We start from the raw sequence: 21,875 nt of genomic DNA, 5'->3' as shown, positions 1-21,875 counted from the left end.
AGGTCACTGACTAAGTGGCCGAAAGGCGTACTCGGAAGTTATACAATGATGAGGTACTTGCAAAATACGAAGGATGCATTTTCATGGACAAGGAAACGTATACATGAAGGTGGCTTATGGGCAGCTTCCCGGACAAATGAAGATAGAATTAACAAAAGGGCGAATGTCGCAAGCGTAAACAAACCGAGTGAAGGTTGATTTTCCTATGCTGGTCCAACAAAAAGTAACTCTCACTCGTTTTGTTTACATTTGCGACATTCGCCCTTTTGTTAATTCTATCTAGAAATGGTTCTATGAAATCATTGGCCGAAATGATGTACCTAGCAAGTTTAAGTAGATATACCTATGGCGCGGTAGATGTACCTATGGCGCGGTAACCATAGCATGGCGGTAGAGGAAATGCTTCGTCAAACACGAGCGTCTGTTCACCAAGGAGGTGCGGCTCAAACAGCGTCTGTTCTCCATGTTAGGGGCGGCTGATTATTATACTCGTCCTTATGCCAGCAGGGACTCTAAACAGTGCTGTGCACGATGGTCCTCCGGCGAGACAGGGGATTAGGGGCAGGCCCATCAAGCCGCCCTGGAAAACAAAAAGTTACCAACAACGAAGAAGAAAATAGGGATTGGAACAATCGGCGTCGACCTACGCGACGAAATAAGGACTACGATTGGAAACTCGGGACATGGAATTGCAAATCGCTCGGCTTCCCGGGTTGCGACAGGATAATATATGATGAACTACATCCCCGAAACTTCGAAGTCGTAGCACTGCAGGAACTTTGCTGGACTGGACAGAAAGTATGGAAAAGCGGGCATCGAGCGGCTACTTTCTACCAGAGCTGTGGCACCACCAACGAGCTGGGAACCGGCTTTATAGTACTGGGAAAGATGCGCCAGCGTGTGATTGGTTGGCAACCGAACAACGCAAGGATGTGCAAGTTGAGGATTAAGGGCCGTTTCTTCAATTACAGTATCACCAATGTGCATTGCCCACACGAAGGGAGACCCGATGACGAGAAGGAGGCGTTCTTCGCGCAGCTGGGGCAGGTGTATGATGGCTGTCCGCGACGGAACGTGAAAATCGTCATCGGTGACATGAACGGGTAGGTAGGACGGGAAGCTATATATAGACCGGTAATCGGGCCAAACAGCCTGCATGCCGCAACGAACGACAACGGCCAACGATGCGTAAATTTTGCAGCTTCTCGCGGAATGGTAGTCCGAAGTAGCTTCTTCCCCCGCAAAGATATCCACAAGGCCACCTGGAGATCACCAGACCAACGAATAGAAAACCAAATTGACCATATTCTAATCGACGGTAAATTCTCCTCTGATGTTATAAACGTTCGCACCTACCGCAGTGCGAATATAGATTCGGACCATTTCCTAGTTGCAGTCTGCATGCGCTCAAAACTCTCGACGGTGCATAACACGCGTCGAAGTCGTACGCCGCGACCCAACATCGAGCAGCTACGAGTCACCGTTGTTGCCCAGGAATACGCGCGGCAGCTGGAAGCAGCGCTACCAACGGAATAGCAACTTGGCGCAGCAACTCTTGAAGATGGTTGGAAAGGCATTAAGACCGCCATCGGTAGCACTGCTCTAGCGGCACTAGGTACAATGAATCCGAACCGAAGAAACGATTGGTTCGACGGCGAATGCGAGCAATTAGTGCAGGAGAAGAATGCAGCACGTGCGAGAATGCTGCAACACCGTACGAGGGCGAATGTGGATCGATATAGACAAGCACGGAACAGGCAAAACTCGGTTTTCCGGAGGAAAAAGCGCCAACAGGAAGATCGGGATCGCGAGGCGATGGAAGAACTGTACCGTGCTAACGATAAACGGAAGTTCTACGAGAAGTTAAACCGTTCGCGCTATGTGTCGAGACTTAGACGGTAATCTTCTCACGAACGAACGTGAGGTGATCGAGAGGTGGAAGCAGTATTATGACGAGCACCTTAACAGCGATGTAGCTGAACATGGAGGTGACGATATGGCAACAGATCTTGGAGTACGTGCAGAAGACGACAGAATACCAGCCCCTGACCTCCAGGAGGTAGCAGAAGAGATCGGTCGGCTGAAGAACAATAAGGCGGCTGGGGCTGATCAGCTACCCGGCGAGCTGCTGAAATACGGTGGTGACGCACTGGTTAGAGCGCTGCACTGGGTCATTGTCAAGATTTGGGAGGATGAGCTACTACTGGAGGAGTGGACGGAAGGCATCGTGTGTCCGATCTACAAAAAGGGCGACAAGTTGGATTGTTGCAATTACCGCGCAATCACACTGTTGAACGCCGCCTACAAGGTGCTCTCCCAACTTTTATGTCGTCGACTATCACCATTTGCAAAGGAGTTCGTGGGGCAATATCAAGCGGGATTCATGGGTGCCCGTGCCACCACGGACCAGATTTTCACGCTTCGGCAAGTGTTGCAGAAATGTCGCGAATACAACGTGCCCACGCATCATTTATTCATCGACTTCAAATCGGCGTACGACACGATCGATCGAGATCAGCTATGGCAGATTATGCACTACTACGGATTTCCGGATAAACTAACGCGATTGGCCAAGGCGACGATGGATCGAGTAATGTGTGTTGTTCGAGTATCAGGGGCAGTCTCGAGTCCCTTTGGATCTCGAAGAGGGTTACGGCAAGGTGATGGGCTTTCATGTTTGCTGTTTAACATCGCTTTGGAGGGTGTGATAAGAAGAGCGGGTATAGACACGAGTGGCATGATATTCACGAAGTCCGTCTAGCTTCTTGGTTTCGCTGACGACGTTGACATCATTCGGAAACGTACATCGGACTGAAAGCTGAAGCCAAACGGATAGGACTTGTCATTAATGTATCGAAAACAAAATACATGAAAGGAAGAGGTTCTAAAGAAGTGAATGCTGACCTCCCTCCTCGGATTCATTTAGACGATGATGAAATCGAGGTGGTAGAAGAGTTCGTGCATCTGGGCTCACTGGTTACCGCAGACAACGACACCAGCAGAGAAATACAAAGACGCATTATGGCAGGAAATCGTGCCTACTTTGGATTCCGTAGGACACTGCGATCGAACAAAATTCGCCACCGCACGAAGTTAACAATCTACAAGACGCTGATTAGACCGGTTGTCCTCTACGGCCATGAGACATGGACTATGCTCTTGGAAGACCAACGCGCCCGTAGTGTTCTCAAACGGAAGGTGTTGCGCGGACGAACCATGAATTGCATCAGCTGCTTAGGGAACAACCCATCGCTCACACCGCAAAAATAGGTCGCCTGCGATGGGCTGAGCATGTCGTGAGGATGTCGGACGAATAACAATCCGACTGGAACGGGACGGCGGGGCGCGCAGCGAGCAAGATGGATCGATCAAGTGGAAGGCGACCTGCGGACCCTACGTAGACTACGTGGCTGGCGAATTGCGGTCATGGACCGAGTAGAATGGAGACGACTTCTTCGTACAGCAGAGGAAACCACGGCCTGGAGCTGATTAAGTAAGTAAGTAAGCAAGTTTAAATTTGTTTTTGCTGATAAATTCATTAGAAAGATTATAATCTGGCAAGGTATTTGCAACTGAAGACAAAAAACCCATGTTTTCGTGAAAAATAAAGCTACACACTTAAATTTTTTACTGAACTCTGAGCAGCCGAACGGTCGGTAAAATTCGATGGTGCCAATCGACGTTTACGGATCATTAGTAATGTTTGGCATCATAAATTTTTTTTACCGAACGTTCTGCTGCTCAGAGTTCGGTAAAATTTACGATATTTTACCGAACCCGGTACTTTTTTTAAAGTGTGTATGGTTCCCAAAATGTACAAGAAGGAGGGCCTGAAAAAAGCCGTATGCTTCCATTTATAAAAACTCACAATGGATTTGGCCTAATTTGGCAAGCTGTCACTACAGCGAAGAACGCTGTAGTGATGACCGCCAATCCTCCCAACGTTTCCCAGTTGTGACCGATAGAGAATAGGCGAACCGTAAACGAAGGATTTAGGTACCTTAATAATTCTGCGGCCAAAACGGAGAAGCAGTTGATCGCCAAGGCCACGAAAGGACTGAAGAAGATGCCGACATCCATCTTTTCATCGACCGTGGCTAAGTTCCGGATAACGCGGGTAAGATCGCCCGGAAGGGCGTCAAGGCATTTTTGTAGAAGGCCTAAGAAACGTGAGATTTAAGAAAAAAATCATATTGAACTATCTTTTGTACTATTTTTCATCACCATAAGAAATTAGTCTATGTTTTTAGAGCATTCACGAAAAATAACTTTGTGATTAAATAATATCATTTATACATTGAGTACTTTTCCGATAGAGTGTATGCGTCTTTATTGCGTCTTGCGCGTTTTTGTTTACATCGATGCTGCCTGCTGTGGTGAATTTCTTCAATTTCGTTTCCGTACGACGAGAGCTGTCAGATAGTGTTTGAAATATCAACAAAATTTTCTTTGCTTTAGAAAAACTTTACGAAAAGTTTCGAATAACTCGTGATTTCCATTTTATCCATCCGAAGGCAGGCCCAAAGATATTCGTAACGAGAAGAGAGAATAGTAGTGCATCATTCGATAGTGTAAAACATTTATTCTAATCTTCATTTTGCCTATTGGAAGTGGTTCGAAAAATGATGATGTTAATCGTATAATTTGCTTCCAATTGTTGAGCTCGACGTTCTGTATTGGATTTTTCCTAAATTTTCCACAAGCTGATTGATTTTTTTCTACCATGGAAGAACAAATAAGCCAAGATTCGTGTGACGTTGAGGTAAGTCGCTCCTAGTTTCGTTTGACGGAATTTTCATTGGAAGCTCTTCTAGATGAATAACTCCAAGGGAGTGTTGCTGAAGATAGCAAATCTTTACGCGGAACAGTTGATGTCCGACGTCTGTCTGGTAGTCGGTGCCAATCGCTATCCGGCTCACCGGGTTATTCTGTGCGCCAGCAGCGATGTGTTTCAGGTCATGCTGATGAACCCCGAGTGGAACGAGTGCCGCGAGAGTGTGATCGAGCTGAAGGAGGACCCGATGTGTTCGATGGTGTTTCCTCAGTTTCTAAAGTACCTGTACGTCGGCCAAATCAAGGTTTCCATCCAGACGGTGATGCCAATGCTGGAGCTAGCCGATAAGTACAACATCAAGGACTTGGTGGAGCTGTGCGTAGATTATATGCTAAAGCACGTAGCCAAAGCAGCGACGCAAGGTTACTTGGTGCCATGGTTTCAGTACACCATTGCGTTCGGTAGCAATCACGTGGAGCTGACTCAGGCGTTGCAGAATTTTCTCAAGTGGAACTTGGACATTGTGTCGGAGTCGAATGATTTCAACGAGCTTTGCGGTATGATTCTGGTTCGTTTGTTGCAGCAAAACGATTTGGTAATACATAGCGAGTTTACACTTTTTGAGTAGGTTTCAATGATAAAAGTCTTCGATTGAGTAGTTAATAATCAAACGATAATTTTTTGTGTGTAGATACCTGGAGAAGTGGCTGCTGTACAAGAAGGAACAGCTCGATAAGGAGCAGGACATGACGGATGAGGAGAAAATGTACGAACTAGTCAGCACAATCGAGGCCGTCTTTGTGCACGTGCGCTTCGCGATGATGTCGCCTGCGGAGCTGGCACAGATACTGGTGCGACCGATAGTGCAGTATCACAAGGAGTTCTTCGTCGAACGAGTTGCCATCGGGATGAGCTACCATTCGGGGCAGGACGATCGGATTCGGGCGATCCGTGCGCAGGAGAACGGCGCGCTTCAGTTTACGCCACGCCTTTACACCAGCTGGGGCTGCAGTATGGTCATCTGCGGGTTCGAGCAGATTGAGAACTACGATAATTTTGTGTACTTTTTCGATTCACAGAAGGATTTGTCCGAATGTCACGAAGGTAACTGTTTATTCTGCAACATTGTTGACTTTAGTATGAATTTTAAATCGTTTCCAGAGCAAGGTGTTGGATGGGTCATTGAGTTCTTCCCTCGCGGTGTACGCTACCCACGTGCCAAGCTTATAGGTGTTTACAACACGTTGATCAATTCGGAAATACCTGAATCGATCATTCGAACTGTGCGATTGAAAGTGCTTTGTCAAGAGCGCCACGAAGAGGAGAGACGATTTATGGTAAGTAACCTTACGTGCTTTCGTTGAATTTCAATCAAATATTTCTCATCATAAATTAGCTTAAGTTGGTTAAGATGTCTTACAAGCAAGTCATATGTAATGCCATGATTGGATACGTTTCTTGGTGTCGTTGGTTTATCATTGTCAATATTTGTCATTATATTATTAATAATGTAGGTTACTTTACGTATGATATGAACCCAATCCTGATGGTGTCAATCTCTGCAAACCATGGTGAGTAAAGTTTCATTTTACTCATTATGGTGAGATTTTGACTATGTGCTGTGTTCTTTTTGCAGAGCCTACTGCGATGTTACATATCCCAATTTTACGTTTGTTATTATTTTTTTTTGTTTATAACACGCAGAGCACATTTCCATTTCGTTTCGGAGGTTACTTATTCAGTTCCGATACAAAAATTTCTCAAATATGTACAATTAGGTATTCACCAGTGTATTTCATTTTGACCAAGAATGCAACGAATACAATTTACGAACGAAGGAATACATTTTAGCAGTGGAGAGACGATCATGTCGAAATCGAATGTGCTTCCGATGGCCACACCGAAACACCAATACAAATTTTAGAAGAATTCAAAGCGGTGGCATTCAAGTTGCTGGTCTGACGTTGTACCTAAGTAATACTGGTCTACACCTAGGTCCGGGAGGCGGTCTAATTCTGCGCGGCGCCTAATTTCACGCACTTGGTCTAACCTTGGCGGTTTCCTACGCACTTGGCGGTTTCTTAGTGGATCATACATAATATTTTCGAAAAAAAAAACTATTTGAAAGCATGAAAAAGTATAAGTTCGAACACTGTTGACGAAAACGTGTATGTATTGTTGGGAGTTTACTGATATAATGCCAGTTGTGCGAAATTAGGCGGCCAAATTAGCCTGAAAAAAAGCCTGGGAACTATTTTTCTTTAATATTGAATCGATTTTGGAAACAAATCGTCCAAATCGTTATAAAATCACTTGAATGTACATAACAGAATACTTTTACAAGCAATTTGTTCACAAGTGACCAAAAATTTGTTTTAAAACTTAGAAAAACTGCCGAAGTTACTGATATGCGTTTATTTGTGCTTGAATAAGCAAGAATAAACGCACACCAGTCACAGCATGCCTTGATCCTTGTGTGGTCGATGACTCGGCAGTATTTTCAAGACCACGTGTCGTTGTTGTTTTGATAATTCACGTGCTCGTTCAATTGAATTGTTGAAAATGTCCTTTTTGACTCAAATCTCTTCCTGGCCTTTTCTCCTTTTAATTGTAATTTGTTATCTTGAGTTTATAGCGGGGTCGCATAATGGGGTTTGTTTGACTCAGAAGTTGGTCGCTTTCCTGTGTGTCCGGAACGCTGCCAGAACGTGTCCGAGTATGACCATCAATGTGATCCTGGACACCATATGTGACGACAAATGTACTATTTCAAACTAGTTTTGCATAGCGTAGGATGGTCGGCCTCCCAGCCGAACATCCAAAGTAACGTGGGCGACGGCGGTTTGGAGGTCGGGGAGGAAGTGACGGTTACGAACGAGGAACTCATTGATATCGCTAAAACCCCAAAGGTGAGCAAGGCACCGGGGCCAGACGGTATCCCGAATATGGCCATTAAAGCGGCTATTCTAGAGGCTCCCGAATTATTCGGGGCAGTAATGAATAGATGCCTGGAAGCTGGCCACTTCCCGGACAGATGTAAGCGACAGAACCTGGTCCTATTGCCGAAGCCGGGAAAACCTTCCGGTGTCCCCTCGTCATATAGCCCGATCTGTCTACTCGATACTGCCGGCAAGGTGCTGGAGAGGGTTATCCTTAACAGACTCGTACAGTACACGGAGGGTACAAACGGTCTGTCAAGGAACCAATTCGGCTTCCGAAAAGGCAAATCTACGGTGGATGCCATCTTGTCTGTCACTAAGACAGCCGAGGTGGCAATCCAGCCCAAGAGGACAGGTATTCGTTATTGCGCAGTTGTCACGCTCGACGTGAGAAATGCGTTTAATAGCGCTAGCTGGGACTCCATAGCCAGCTCGCTTCGGAACGTCCAAGTGCCGGTGTCGCTGTACAGAATTCTGGAAAATTATTTCCAGAATCGTGTGCTATGCTACAACACGGAGGAGGGTCAGAAGTGCGTTCCAATCACCGCAGGGGTTCCGCAAGGTTCCATACTGGGCCCGGTGTTGTGGAACGTCATGTATGACGAGGTGTTGAAACTAAAGTTCCCGGTAGGGGTGGTGATTGTCGGCTTAGCGGATGACATCACCTTGGAAGTCTATGGTGAATCTATCAGAGAGGTAGAGTTGACGGCTGCCCACTCTATAAGCATTGTTGAAGATTGGATGCTTTCCAGGAAACTGGACCTAGCGCATCATAAAACGGAGGTTATCGTGGTGAACAACCGCAATTCGGTACAGCAACTAAATATCAGCGTCGGGGACTGCACTGTTTCGTCAACGCGGTCCTTAAAACTTCTGGGAATCATGGTCGACGACAAGCTCAAGTTCGGGAGCCACGTCGACTATGCCTGCAAGAAGACTTCCACAGCTATTTCGGCATTGTCTCGTATGATGTCTAATAGCTCTGCGGTATATGGCAGCAAGCGAAGGCTTTTAGCCAACGTGGTCCAGTCCATACTCAGGTACGGTGTGGTCATCGGCGTTAGGTACCAAAAGCTAGCTAGCCAAGCTGGAAAGCACCTATCGTCTCATGTGCTTAAGAGTGGCGAGTGCGTATCGCACAGTTTCACATAACGCAATCTGCGTCTTAGCGGGTATGATGCCTAGTGGTATCATCATCATCGAGGACGTAGAGTGCTTCAACCAATGTGGAACTAGAGGCATACGGAGTACCACAAGATCGGCCTCGATGATCACATAGCAGCGGGCATGGTCTGATTCCACAAAAGGCCGGTGGACACATAGACTTATCCCGGAACTATCCGGATGGGTCAACAGGCGCCATGGCGAAGTCAACTTCCACCTGACACAGATTCTGTCAGGGCATGGTTGTTTTAGACAGTATCTGCACAAGTTTGGACAGACGGAGTCCCCCGAGTGTCCCGAATACGCGGACGTTGAGGAAACTGCAGAACATGCTTTCTTCATATGCCCTCGTTTCGCGGGCGTGAGAAGCAACATGATGGCAGTTAGCGGACAGGACACTACTCCGGATAACTTAGTCCAAAGGATGTGTTCTAGCTCGGACGTCTGGAGTGCGGTCAATGCGGCTGCTACCCAGATCGTACTTGAGCTACAAAACCGCTGGAAAGCCGATCAACGGCGAACAAACAGCCTAACTACCATAGTCCAGTAGTTATCTAAGAGGGTACGTTAAGCACAATAGCCCCTCCCTGGAGTAATACCGATAAGGTGGTTCCAGGGGGGATTGAGGCTGGAGACTCAAGTAGGGTTTTAGTGGGTCTGGATCCTCACGCCCCAGTAGGGGGTCGGGATAGCAAACCCCGCTCCCTGAGTTGTCTTCTCAGGTGTCTGATAGCAGATTTCCCTACTCGTTGAAAAAAACTAGTTTTGCAATTTCGAGTACCGACTTAGAGATTGTAGAGATTGTCACATGTTGTATTTTAGTTAAATTCTGAAACTGATCCCCGTAGAGGTATCTGGAACATTCACGGACATGTTTAGATGTGGTCAATGACGTCTTGAACACTTTATACGACTACCAATAGTCTAGATTTGCAAATCCGTGTGGTGTATTTATAGGTGTCACATGATGGGTTTGTTGTGATTCAAGGTGCTTCTATGTTCAAGTCCCATGTATTCCGGAACTTGTTCCCATTGTAACTTCGGAATCGTACATCCGATCCAAATTCTCCTCAATAGTGTTCTTCCAGGCCATAAAATCTTCCGTTTGGTAGTTGTGGCAGTCGAATCGGTCCAAGCATTTCCCAAAAATAGATGCTTATTGATATATTTTTACTACTGTGCTGTGACTGTTATGCGTTTATTTGTATTATGGGACTGACACAGTTTGATTTTTTTTTCAACATCTTGGGAACAAACATTACTTTTTTGTTTGAAATATTGAAAGAACAGTTAATTTAAAGCTAATTCCCAGGATTATCTCAAAAGTGGTGAAAAGTCAGATGGGACTGTTATGCATTTATGGGCAGTTACAACTGGTCTAAACAATAAGGGTATGAAATGGGGAAGGCAAATTAGGAAGCGTCCAACATAGCTCCAGTTATTCCAAGCCCCTCCAAGTGACCTTAACCGTTAATGCTCTATTGAGTAGCCAAGCTAGGAGGTGCGATGATGGGTGGTTCCCGGCTGCCTGATCTCAAAACTGCGCGTTTGGATGACGGCTGAGCCACACGACCTTGTTAGTAGGTGAGCTTAACATAAGTTATTTCAATTATTTGTTTCGTTTTAGCTCATGGAGCAAGCGCCTCCTACTGTATAGTGAAAATTTGGGCCGAAGAAAGTTTAAATAATGCTCATGGATATCAGAAGAAAAATTAAATTAATATTGGAAGCACTCATGTAAACTCAAATGATGCAACTCTATTCCATTCGAAGGACTGCTGGTGAGATTGTTTTGTTTTTGTCTATATATCTTCACATAATGTATATTCATATGACACATATCTCATTACATTGTCATATACCATCATTATCGTAAAGGGGAAGGAGCATCAGGGTATCGAATGAATTGAAGACTGCCCTCATCCATGTGGTAACCAGCCCAAGTCATATAAGATCGGAGAGGATTTTGACGCGCCCTTCTAGCACACAAATCATCACGCAAGATAAGTTTGCACGGCGAAGTTATGGATCTAGAAATTGGAAGTCAATACTGGAAGGAGTGTCTTATATTCTCGTGGAATGATATAAGCGACATTGCTTATAGATCCAATGAACCCCTTTTGGTCCTTCACGAACAGCATTGACATGAAACTTGCTAGGTCTGGCTCGATTCTTCTCATAAGTCACTCCGTCACTTCCGCTGATAACCGCCGAATGTTCAGTCGTATCTTCCCCGTTGGTTTCGATTTGAATACGTTGGACAACCGGGCGCGGATCTTGCTTACTACGAGATAGTGGTCCGAGTCAACGTTTGGTTTCCGGAAAGATCGCACGTCTGGGACATCAGAAAAGTGCCGGCCATCAACCAGAACGTGGTCGATCTGAGAGCAGGCCTCTCCATTAGGGTGTTTCCAGGTGTGCTTCCGAATGTTCCATCGTGCAAAATGGATACTACAGATAACCATTCCTCTGGCTGCAGCAAAGTTAAATAGCCTGAGGCCATTGTCGTTTGTGGTAGGATAGAGGCTTTCTCTACCGATAACGGGACGAAAGAACTCTTCACGTCCGACCTGTGCATTTGTATCCCCGATGACTATCTTTATGTCATGTCTTGGGCACTCTCCATATGTTCTGTCGAGAAGATCACTGAACGATCGGGTTTGTCGTTCGTCGGTGCGTACCCATTTATCAGACTGTAGTTAAAGAATTTGCCCTTAATTCTCAACACTCATAGACGGTCATTGATGGGCGTCCACCTAATGACGCGCTTCGTTTGTTTTCCATGTAATACGAATCCGACTCCCGACTCTGCTTTATCGCCGCCACTGTAGTAGATGTGATACTTGAATGTCGTGGCCGCAATAGGATCTACTGCGCGGAATTCGCGTTTTCCCGTCTTCGGCCATCGCACTTCCTGGCTGGCTGCAACCTCGACCTCCATCTTCTGCAGTTCTCTTACCAGGATATCTGCGCGTGTCGATTCAAGTAGCATCCTGTTTTTCTTATGCATGCGTGCATACCGATTATCCGGTTGAAGTTCCTTTCCTGAATTTCTCCTAGCGAAAGTTTTTTAAGCATACCGCCTTACTGGGACTGCGATGCCTAGTCTCGCGGACACGCTGCTGTCTTGGGCATAGCTGGCGAGATACAGCGTTTCAGAAGTCAGTCGCCCGCTCCGGATCAGTCGCTGTTGTATGCCGCCCCTAACCTGGGGTACAGCCGCATACCTGGTACGGAAACGGCGATTCACGGTGCAGTGGGATCACCGTCATGAGCCGCCCCTAACCTGGAGTCAGACGCTCACGGCTGGCAAGGCTGTTCCTTTTGCCAACACTCAGCAGATGCATGAGTGCCTCCTTCCCTGTCGGTATACGGCCTTAGCTTCCACAGGGGTTGGTTACCCGATCTCCACTAAGGTTGCTCGTATTCCGGCTGGTAACACGAGAAGGTAGGAACAGGAGTTGTTCGATAAGAGGCTAATAACCACTGTGGGGTCTATTTTATAACTGCAGGTACGCGAGGTACCGGTGTTACGCATTACAGCTATATCTATTTGAACAAACCTGAGAAATTGCGATGAGCAAATAGTACCACCCACGGGCATCAACAGAGTATAGTCCCAATGATGGATAAGTAGTTTAATCTAATAACAATCATAGTCAAGAAATTACAATTACAAACACTAACAATTTTTTTTAGTCGTCATTTGTGGAAAAAAACATAGAAAAGTTACGACGGATCGTTTCACGTGACAAATTAAAATCCAATGCGAATGCAACCCGATTGAAAGCTCGCTGTATACCAGTCAATGAGCCGTTTTGTCCGCAGTTGGTGCGTTGAAAAGGTATCCTCAGCAAGGCTTCGACCGATCCTTTTTTTCTACCGCAGTCACACCAACGCGCATTCAAATTCACACCGTCCCACTATGGCGCAAAGCTTGCCAAAAGTCAAAAATCCAATTTCAAGTGTTTGCCATTATCATATTTTTATCATTTTCTGGAATAGTTTGAGAGCTTAACTTGAAAATTTTAGCCAGTTTGAAGTTAAAATGAATTTTTGACAAATATCTGAAGTTGAACATGTTGGAGAATGATATTTTGTTCTTCCATACAAAATATATGGGAAACTAAACACCAATATTCAGCGATCAAGAAAGTATGATGGGAAACGTCAGAAAACGATCACGTCAAATGCATCTTATACGAAATTTTCTCTACTTTTCGAAAAACTAGGTGGCTTTCTGCGCTTTGCTGCGCTAAGGAAGAAATATCGATTTTTTGATGGGTATATTGGAAGTGATTTCTACTCGTTATATGAAGAAATAATTTTCTCTTCAATAGGAATGGGAAATTCTCGTCAATAGGAATGAACTCACTATGAAAATAATCTTTTCAACACAATAATCAAAAAGGTTAGAATTATGCATCATTTAACTTCTCCGATAAACCGATTATTTTGTGTACTCATACTTGTATGTATGTGTGCATAATTAATATTCCTCAATGACACATTCCAGTGTTGCAGGATACAATTAGCAACCACTTTTGCTGTGTGAACTGGTTCCAGTTTTACCAAATTATTGGTAACTAACTGAAAATAAACGTAACTAAAGGTGGCCTAGGTGTACGTTGTAAGCCGGCGATTTGGTGAAATCGGAACTGATTCACATAGCGCGGATATTATCCCGTACCGCTGAAATTTGTCAATGCGTAATCGCCTGAAGCTCAAGCTATGATTTTTCACATAACATTTAAAAAATTACTTCAATTTTATTATGTTTTGAACCAGCCCAAAAAGGGTTTTTTAATTTTATGTCACAAAATTGAATTTAGTGACTTACAATTTTCAAGTTTTTTTTTCAATAAAGTTTTTTATATGGTTTGTGAACCACCCTAATGCATTACGATACATGTTTTTTATGTTTCCAAGGGCAACTACAAAATTTGCCTTCTCAAAAAAACAACAAACAACAATAAAACAAGTAAAAAGCAAAACTATTTTTTTAAATTTTGTGAACCACTCTAATGAGCGATCATTTTTTTCGATTTTTGATCCCTAATTTGAAATCAGTGACCCAAAATTAGTTAAAGATGTTATTTTCAGTCAATTTGAAGCAACTTTCAACTTTTGGCCAAGCTTTGTATGGAGAAGCGCCACTGTGCGTCCGTTTAGAGGTGGAATACGAACGCTATGCATAACACAACTGGCAGTTTGCTCAGTCAAACGCCGATTGCACGCAGCACTACGATCGCGTTCTAAAACTTTTTGACATTTTCGTTTCGATCAAGTTGCCTTTGCCGTTTGCAGCAGCGAATGACTGCAAAACAGTCAAATGACTGGCAATCACCACGCTAACGAAAAGCAACCGCACAATCGTATGATTCAATAATACAAAAAAACAACCACTACATGTGCATGGAAGAAGTCGGTTGGACTCTGTCCAATACAAACGAATATTTTGCTTGCGTCCGACCGACGTCCGGGTGACAAACTATTACTGTGAGCAGCCGATTTGGAGACAAAAAGAGAAACGAAAAAATACGTCACCGTATGTTTCCAGTCAGTTTGCAGTTTATATTCTCAAAGCGCAAAGCAAAACGGGAGATCGACTGTTGCTTTTGCTGAGATGCCGCTTGAATTGTACGACGGCAGCAGCGCAAGCGGCAGATTGACTGGATTCAAAAAAACAGTCAAATGATCGTTCAAAAAGCGGAGTTTGAATGCGGAAAGTTCGCATTCACGGCAGTCACATTCAACTTGCGATCCCTTTTCAAGCCCTGATCCTCAGGATTGAGTTGGTCCATAGTGCCCTGAGACGCACGTTTAGATCAATCGCCTCAAGAATAGCAGGACAATCAATACTTCCCTGCAACGAGTCGACAGCAAACAGAGCTCTTGCGATGTTCCTTCGTGTCTCCAATAACTCGGCAACTGGAACGAATTTCCCCATGGGGTAGACGACGGAGAGCAAAGCGTAAGAAGCGGCGTTGAACTGGTTCAATCCTTTGCTTCCTGCTTTGGTAATATGGATGCAAGGCAACGGAACCGTACTCAAGAGTCGAACGGACGAGTGCACAGTAGATGTGTTGAGGCAATATACGTCAGTGAAGCTCTTAGCGATGCGGAAAACGAATCCTTATGTTCTGGCTATCTAAAATAACGCCGAGATCCTTTACCTGGTCGACACGTTGGATTCCGTACCGCGCAGCTTGTAGTTAAAAATGACGGGTTCTCTGATACGGGCAAAATAAATAATAGAACACTTCTCAGGATTGACGAGCATGGCAGTTAAGATTGCACCTATTCGTAAAGGTCTCAAGCTCTTGTTGAAGACAAATTGCATCGTCCTTGGAACGTATCTTCAAGTACATCTTGAAGATACCGTCGGCGAAAGATAAACGAGGATCTCTGCCTACATAGTTGCCATAATTGAAATACAATAGGAAGATTAGCGACTACCTTGACTACCAAATGACTACCTTGTGGGATTCCAGATGAGGCCGAAACGCATTTGATTGAAAACCTGCAGCTGTCGCAATCAGTTGGCGACCTACGAGGTACGAACTGAACCAACGCAACATACTGCCGCTGATACCGCGTTTTTCCAATTCAGCAATCGCAATAGCATGATTGATTTTGTCAAACGCCGCAGACAAATCAGTATAGATGACATCCGTTTGAGCACGATCCGCTAGACTTTCCGCAACATATGTTGTGAGACAAAGGAGGTTCGTAGTGGTTGATCTACCTGCGATGAATCCATGCTGGTCGTCACTCAAGTAATGTTTACAGTGCGACAGCAGCGGAGTCATGACTACAAGCTCAAATAACTTGGAAATGGCACATAATGACGAAATTCCTCGGTAGTTGTTGACATCTTTCCGATCCTTTTTTTTGTGCACAGGGAACATTTGGGCGGTTTTCCATGCAAGCGGAAATACCCCGCTTGTGATTGATAGACCAAACACGAGCTTGATCACGCAGTGAGCGAGTGCGAAACTTGGAATATATCCTAAGTGCAGCCTTTTTTTAGTCTTCAACATGCGAAGCTCACGGGTCAACCAGGGCTTGCTGTTTGACAAATGTACTACCTTGGGTACGTGACGATCGATTGCGTGCACAATTATGTGCGAAAGAGTCAAGGCGGCGTTGTCAGCATCGTTTCCGTCGAGAATATCAAACCAGTTGATAGTAGCGAAGAATTCGGCAATACTTCGGTGATCAGCATTTCGAAAGTCATACGAAACAGGGGGGGGGGGGTAAGTGTTTGTTAGATTCGAGTGGTGATTGCTGAGGGTAAGCACTAGTGGAGGATGATGCCTCACTTGCTTAACTAGTGGCGGCGGAGCGAGTGTTCTCGCTGGTCACGTGGAAGATCTGTCGCAAAATGGCAGAACTGTAGCAGTCTCGAAGCCGTAATGCTGCACTGTGCACTGTGGAGTGATCGGGATCCGAATGGAGAAAACCATTACTGGCTGGTTGCCATAAAAGTCCTGGTAGGTTGAAATCACCGATAATGATGAGCTCGTCGGTTGCTGTTGCCAAATCGATCACTGACATTACCGAGCAGGAGTGAACGTCGATCAGACCTTTGTCTCGTACTCGATCGGGGGGAATGTAAATTCCACACAGGAACAACCGGCAGTTAGTGAACTCGATACACACCCACACTTGCTCAATACTGCTCCATTGATAATTTTCGATCAGTTTTGCTTTCAGTCTCTGATTAACCGTGACCAAAGCGATATTCGGGACCAAACACCTGACACGAGAGAGTTCGAGAGTCGAGCCAGGTTTCGGTTAGTACAATGATATCGTAGCAGCCATCAGATGCAGTCAGGAGGTACTCGTTCACGTCGCAGTTCATGCCTCCAGCGTTTTGGTAGTAGATGAGCACATCGTCATTGGCATCGCCGCATTTGAACCCACAACCGGTTATAATCTCTGATTACAGCTTGGTTCGACCCATGCACCTTCCAGCATTGGACAAAAGATAGGAGTCACAAGGACAACTTGTTAAGCATAGCTACCTATTACCCCCCCCCCCCCTTCCTTTCCACCCTTCCCCTTCATTCCCGGAGGAAAAAATCCTTCTTCATTACTTTCCCTTACCGTCCCTTCATCAATTGTAGAATCATCGTTTCAAAAAAATAATTATATATGCCTGACCGCATTTCAAGGTCATGACTAAAGTCACGAGTTTGGTCAAGAAACCGGATATGTTCGGGCCATGAGTCGCAAGATAGCGCTTTTTCTTTAAATCGTCCGCTTAATCCAATTTTAAAAGAGACGTAATTAAGCGTTTTTAAATCCTTTCCTCTGGGGACCAGCTTGAACACTTTGATGCCGACTTCGGTGGATTGCTGTACTTCAACAGCAGACCAAAAGGGAGTCAGATGGTTTATGTGTTCAGTGTTTTTCAAGTGTTGCCTACAAAACGAAAATATAATGGATAATTGAAGATAGCTGCCAGAAGCAAGTGGTTGTCACTCAAAAACTAACTATCTTCAATGATCTATTAATTTAGTTTGGATTTTTACTTAATATGCTAAAAGCGTTTTTGGTGCCTCTGCCTCGCATATTTGTAATAGTGTAAAACAGTGGTGACTACGGTATGAGCATAATGCGGGCTAAATCATATCTCCTCAATAAATCCGTGGCCCGAAATGACTTCTGACATTAATAAATTGAACCTGTAGTTCCCGTTCAATATCCATCAAACCAGTCCGCGGGCCGCAAGGACCATATTCGCATGTTTGGTCATCACTGGTGTAAATGATGACTTGATAGTTTCTTCAGGATGAAATTAACAACAAGATGAATGCTTAGCTAGTGAATGAAAACTGATTTATATTTTCATGTAAGAGGGAAATTTTGGTGTTCCGGCTTGATAAAAAGAAGTAGAATTGTTCTGTTATACTGTATTAAAAGTATTTTTTGTTTGATTATAATCCTTTAACCAGCTTGGGTCATTCGTGACTGCTGCGGGGTTGGGATTTGAACCCAGGTCCCCGGTGTGAGGTGTAAATGCCAACCACTACATCGGGATTGAGCATATATATTAACAGTTGTTTAATTTCTAGAATCAGTAAACGTGAACATAATTGTGTTCTATTTTTTCGGTTTATTATTCTATTTTTTCGGCTTAATTATGTATTAGTGGAGAAACAGTGGTTTTGAGTTTATTGAATAAAAATCGGCAAACATTTTTTACATTTTTTTGAAAATGTACCTATAACATATTAAAACCTATCTATGAGTGCTACAAACGTTTCAGTATTGTTTTATAGCGGCAAAGTTTTTATTTGGTAAAGCGCAGCCAAACAAAAGGAATGTAGGCTGAATTAAGTAGCGAAAGAGCAAAAGTACGAAGAGAATCTCATTGTTTAACTACTTTTGAAAAGTTTTGCGAGATTTTTCCTTTTCGTGTGTTGGCTTTTCGACTATGCATCTCATAAATGCCTAGAAACGTGTTCATAAAGATAATAAGTTTATTAATCATGTAAAAAAAACCATTTCCCTCTCGCCGCAGATCGGCGTCCTGATCAGCGGCGTGCAGAACAAAATCACCCACGTGCGGACGTGCCGCGTCCGGACGGCGTACTTCTCGAACGAGTTCCGCGTGCTGCACATCGACAATCTGATCCCGTACGACGAGCTGCAGCTGAGCGCGGTCAACCTGAGCACACACCTGATCGGCGAAAAGCGGGACACGATCCGGCTGCACGTGGTGATCGCACCGCTCGGGGAGTACGCATGCAGCGAAGCGCCGCCGTTCGAGTTTCGGAACTTATAACCCCGCACTGCTGTTGGGGCACGGTTGGTGCGATGTCGTCGTCGTCGTCGTCCTAGGTTTCATCTTGATGGTTCCTAGGAACAGCGGGGGGAGTAGTGCCGTTCCGTTGCTGCGTGCGTTTTTGCGTTCGTTCAGGAGGTTAGTCAATATACTTAAAAAACACACACACACACCACGGAAACTGGCGGAGGAAAAGCCGGCTAGCTAGCTAGCTAGCTAGCGCAAGGAGCAAGTCAGCCTGGACACGTAACAAAACCGTCGATTGTTATTTTCTTTTTCTTTTAACTTCTGTCGTTGGCCCAGAAGGAGATGCTTTAGCGGATAAGGAAGGGTTTTCGTTTTTCAGATTGTGCTCCAAATAATATTCGTTTTTGTTTTTTCGTTGTTTTAAAACCGTACAAAAATTTCAATCGACCATTGAAAAAACAAAACGGGCTCACATATTGTGACGCATTGTGCGAAGTTGCAAATCAGTTTAGGGTACATGCAGAATCAGATGTACGATAGTGTTATGATTCATGTGCTAATATTACACAACATTAAGAACTACCAGATTAACTATTGTTTTATTTTTTATTTTATCCGAAACTTCACTGCTTGTGTGTGCGTTTGTGCGATGCGAGAAGTAGATTATTCGTTCCAGTTTTTGATTGGTTTTATTGGGAGAAGTTGTAACTGTTTTTTTTTCTTTTGCTGTTGATGACTGTGAGCCGGAGCCGGTCGGACTGCTTCATCACGTATTCGCAGTGCAACTCCGCGCCTGTTTGCGTGTTTGTTTTTTCGATCTACTCTGATGTTCGATCTTTCGTTATACGGTATTCTTCAGAGAATGTGTTGCCTCGCGTTGTTGAACAGATATCTCACGGGATCGGAAATTTGTGCCTAGTTGTACGATCCGCGCTAGCAGCTGGTTTCGCGGATCATTCCGGAACCGTTTCAGGGTTTATAGCAAAATTTGAAAAACTAGAAAACAATACCCATAACTGGAATGACTGGCGTGCCCAGGCCACGCTAGGGAACGTGGTCCACCTTCTCTTTAAATGTTAGTTTAAAACAAAATAATTTCGGTAACCCAGCTAATTTCAGCTTAATTTCAAGTCCAAATTCTATTCTAATTTCATGTCGAATTTCAAAACTGATTTCAAGTCTATTTCATAGTTTTAAGTTCAATTCCAAAAACAATTTTAAGTATAATTTGAATTCAATTGATTCCAATTCCTACTTTAAGTTGAATCTCAAGTCTATTTCCAAGTTTGATTTTGAGACCAATTTTAAGTACGTCAAGTGCTTTCAGTTCAATTTCAAATCCGATTTCACACCCAGTTTCAAGTCCAATTTATATTCATTTTAAATTTTAGGTCAAATCTTAAATTAGGTGCTGGTGAAAAACTCTAAGAAAGGTTGGAAAATTATGTTCTGTCCCATGGGAATATAAGCAAAAAATAAGAGAATGGACAGAATATGTGGGTAAACAAAGAAAAGAGATAAAAGAACGAAATCCCGGGGAGAAATTAAGACAAACGAGACAAGACGAATGAGTCTAATGGGATAAAACGAAAATCAGAACGTGACAGAAAAGGAGGAAAAGCAGGACATGGGAAGAACGGAACAAACAAAAACAAAAAAAATAGAAAACGGACACGAAATTATATACAGTTTTACTTGAAATTAGAATTGACGTTTTTCGTTTCATTCTCTCACATGTTTTTCTGGTTTCCAGTCCTGTTTTTCCTCTTTTTGTTCCGTGTTTCTCCATTCTTGATACCCTTTTCTTGGTATTTGCTTTCATATTCCTTCCGTTTTCTTTTTTTCAGACCCCTGTTTTCCGATTCAATGTTCCCTTTTTATTCGTTTCCTATCCATTTATTTCTTATTTGTATCCTTGTACTTCCTCATGTTTTGCACTGGTTTTTCGTTATTTTCTGTCTCGTTTTACGTTGTTTTTCCCTTTTCCGCTTTTTTTTGTTTCTAGTTTTCATATTTTTTAGACTCTTTTACCACCTTCTTGTTTTTCTTCTTTGTCTATTCCATGTTTCTTCTTTCAAATGTCCAATTTTTCCGCCTTTTCTGTCACGATTATTCTCTTTTTGGTCCCCTTTATCCCTTTATCTCCGGTTTCCTCTGTGTGTCGTCTTCTTCCGTTTTACCTTTTTCTTCACTCAGTTTTTCTAGTTTTTATTTTCTACTTTTTCAGTCCGATTTTCTCGTTTTTCTCCGTTTTTTATATTTACATCTTGCTAGGCCACTTTTTTTGTTTTCCTCATTTCCCTTGTCGGTTTTATTTGCCTTCCCGTGCTATTCTTCTTTTCCCTTTTTTTTGTCTTTCTATGTTCCTTTTTCCTTCTTTTCCTGTCCCGTTTTTCGCCATTTTCCTGAATCATTGCTTACTGTTTCTTGTTTTCCCTCTTTTTCTGTATCGTTTTTGTTTGAAATTTTCTGTCCCGTTTCGAAATTTTTTTTCAATCCCGGTTTTCGTCTTTTTCGCTTTTTAACTGTTTTTCTATCTCGTTTTTCATTTTTATCTGTTTCGTGCTTCCTGCTTTTCCTCTTTTTCTGTCACGTTCTGTTTTTGTTTCCCGTTTCCATTCGTTTATTCGTTTTATCCAGTTCTTCCTGTCCCATTTTTACCCTTTTTCTTTCTTTGTTTCTCGATTTCCTTGCTATTGTCTCCTCTCCTTGTTATTCTCTTTTTTGTATCGTTTTCTCCTCTTCTGTCCAGCTTATCACCATCTTTTTCTCGTATTCTGGTTTTTCCTTGTTGTCTCACATTGTTCTTTTTTCTTTTTATGTTCCCCGGAGGGAACTTCCTTTCTGTCATGTTTTACCATACCAGCTTTTGTTCTTTTTCTCTCTCGCGTTTTTCCTCTATTAGTTTTTTCTTCTTTTCCTCTCGTTTTCCTTTTTCCTATCCCGTGTTTTCTGTTCCGTGCTTCCTTTCCTTTCCCTCTTTTAGTTTTTGTGTTTTTTTCCAACTCGGAACAACGGAACAAAAAAATAAAAAACGAGAAAAGAAGAAAACGGGCCTTAACGGGGAAGGAAAAAACACGAAAAGAGAAAAACCAGGAATGACAAAGGTAAAAAACGGGACAAAAAAAAGAAGACCATGAGGAAACAGCGAGCAGAAAAAAGGAAAACGAGAGCGAAAAGGAGGAAATAGAGCAAAAATGGGGAAAAGAGGTTAAACCGGATATAAAATGAGACG

At 43.6% G+C, this 21,875-nt stretch overlaps 1 protein-coding gene across 1 annotated transcript; it reads left to right on the top strand.

Annotated features, from left to right (window-relative positions):
* Positions 1-4,414: 4,414 nt before the first annotated feature.
* On the top strand, positions 4,415-19,211 carry LOC128742933 (BTB/POZ domain-containing protein 17). The gene is made up of 5 exons (XM_053839435.1): positions 4,415-4,762; positions 4,815-5,398; positions 5,466-5,878; positions 5,936-6,111; positions 18,410-19,211. The coding sequence occupies exons 1-5, from the start codon at positions 4,724-4,726 to the stop codon at positions 18,671-18,673; spliced, it is 1,476 nt and encodes a 491-aa protein (XP_053695410.1). The 5' UTR covers positions 4,415-4,723; the 3' UTR covers positions 18,674-19,211.
* The last annotated feature ends 2,664 nt before the right edge of the window (positions 19,212-21,875 follow it).

Source organism: Sabethes cyaneus, chromosome 1 (assembly GCF_943734655.1).
Source record: "Sabethes cyaneus chromosome 1, idSabCyanKW18_F2, whole genome shotgun sequence".
NCBI lineage: Eukaryota > Metazoa > Arthropoda > Insecta > Diptera > Culicidae > Sabethes > Sabethes cyaneus.
The sequence above is the reverse complement of the archived record's forward strand: the minus strand, read 5'-3'. Positions and strand labels throughout refer to the sequence as shown.

Bases quoted from the DNA above. Each gene is read 5' to 3' on its own strand.
- LOC128742933 (XM_053839435.1), top strand. From the start codon at position 4,724: ATGGAAGAACAAATAAGCCAAGATTCGTGTGACGTTGAG. The intron at 4,763-4,814 runs GTAAGTCGCTCC...AAGCTCTTCTAG, and splicing joins AAGATTCGTGTGACGTTGAG to ATGAATAACTCCAAGGGAGT. The intron at 6,112-18,409 runs GTAAGTAACCTT...CTCTCGCCGCAG, and splicing joins AAGAGGAGAGACGATTTATG to ATCGGCGTCCTGATCAGCGG.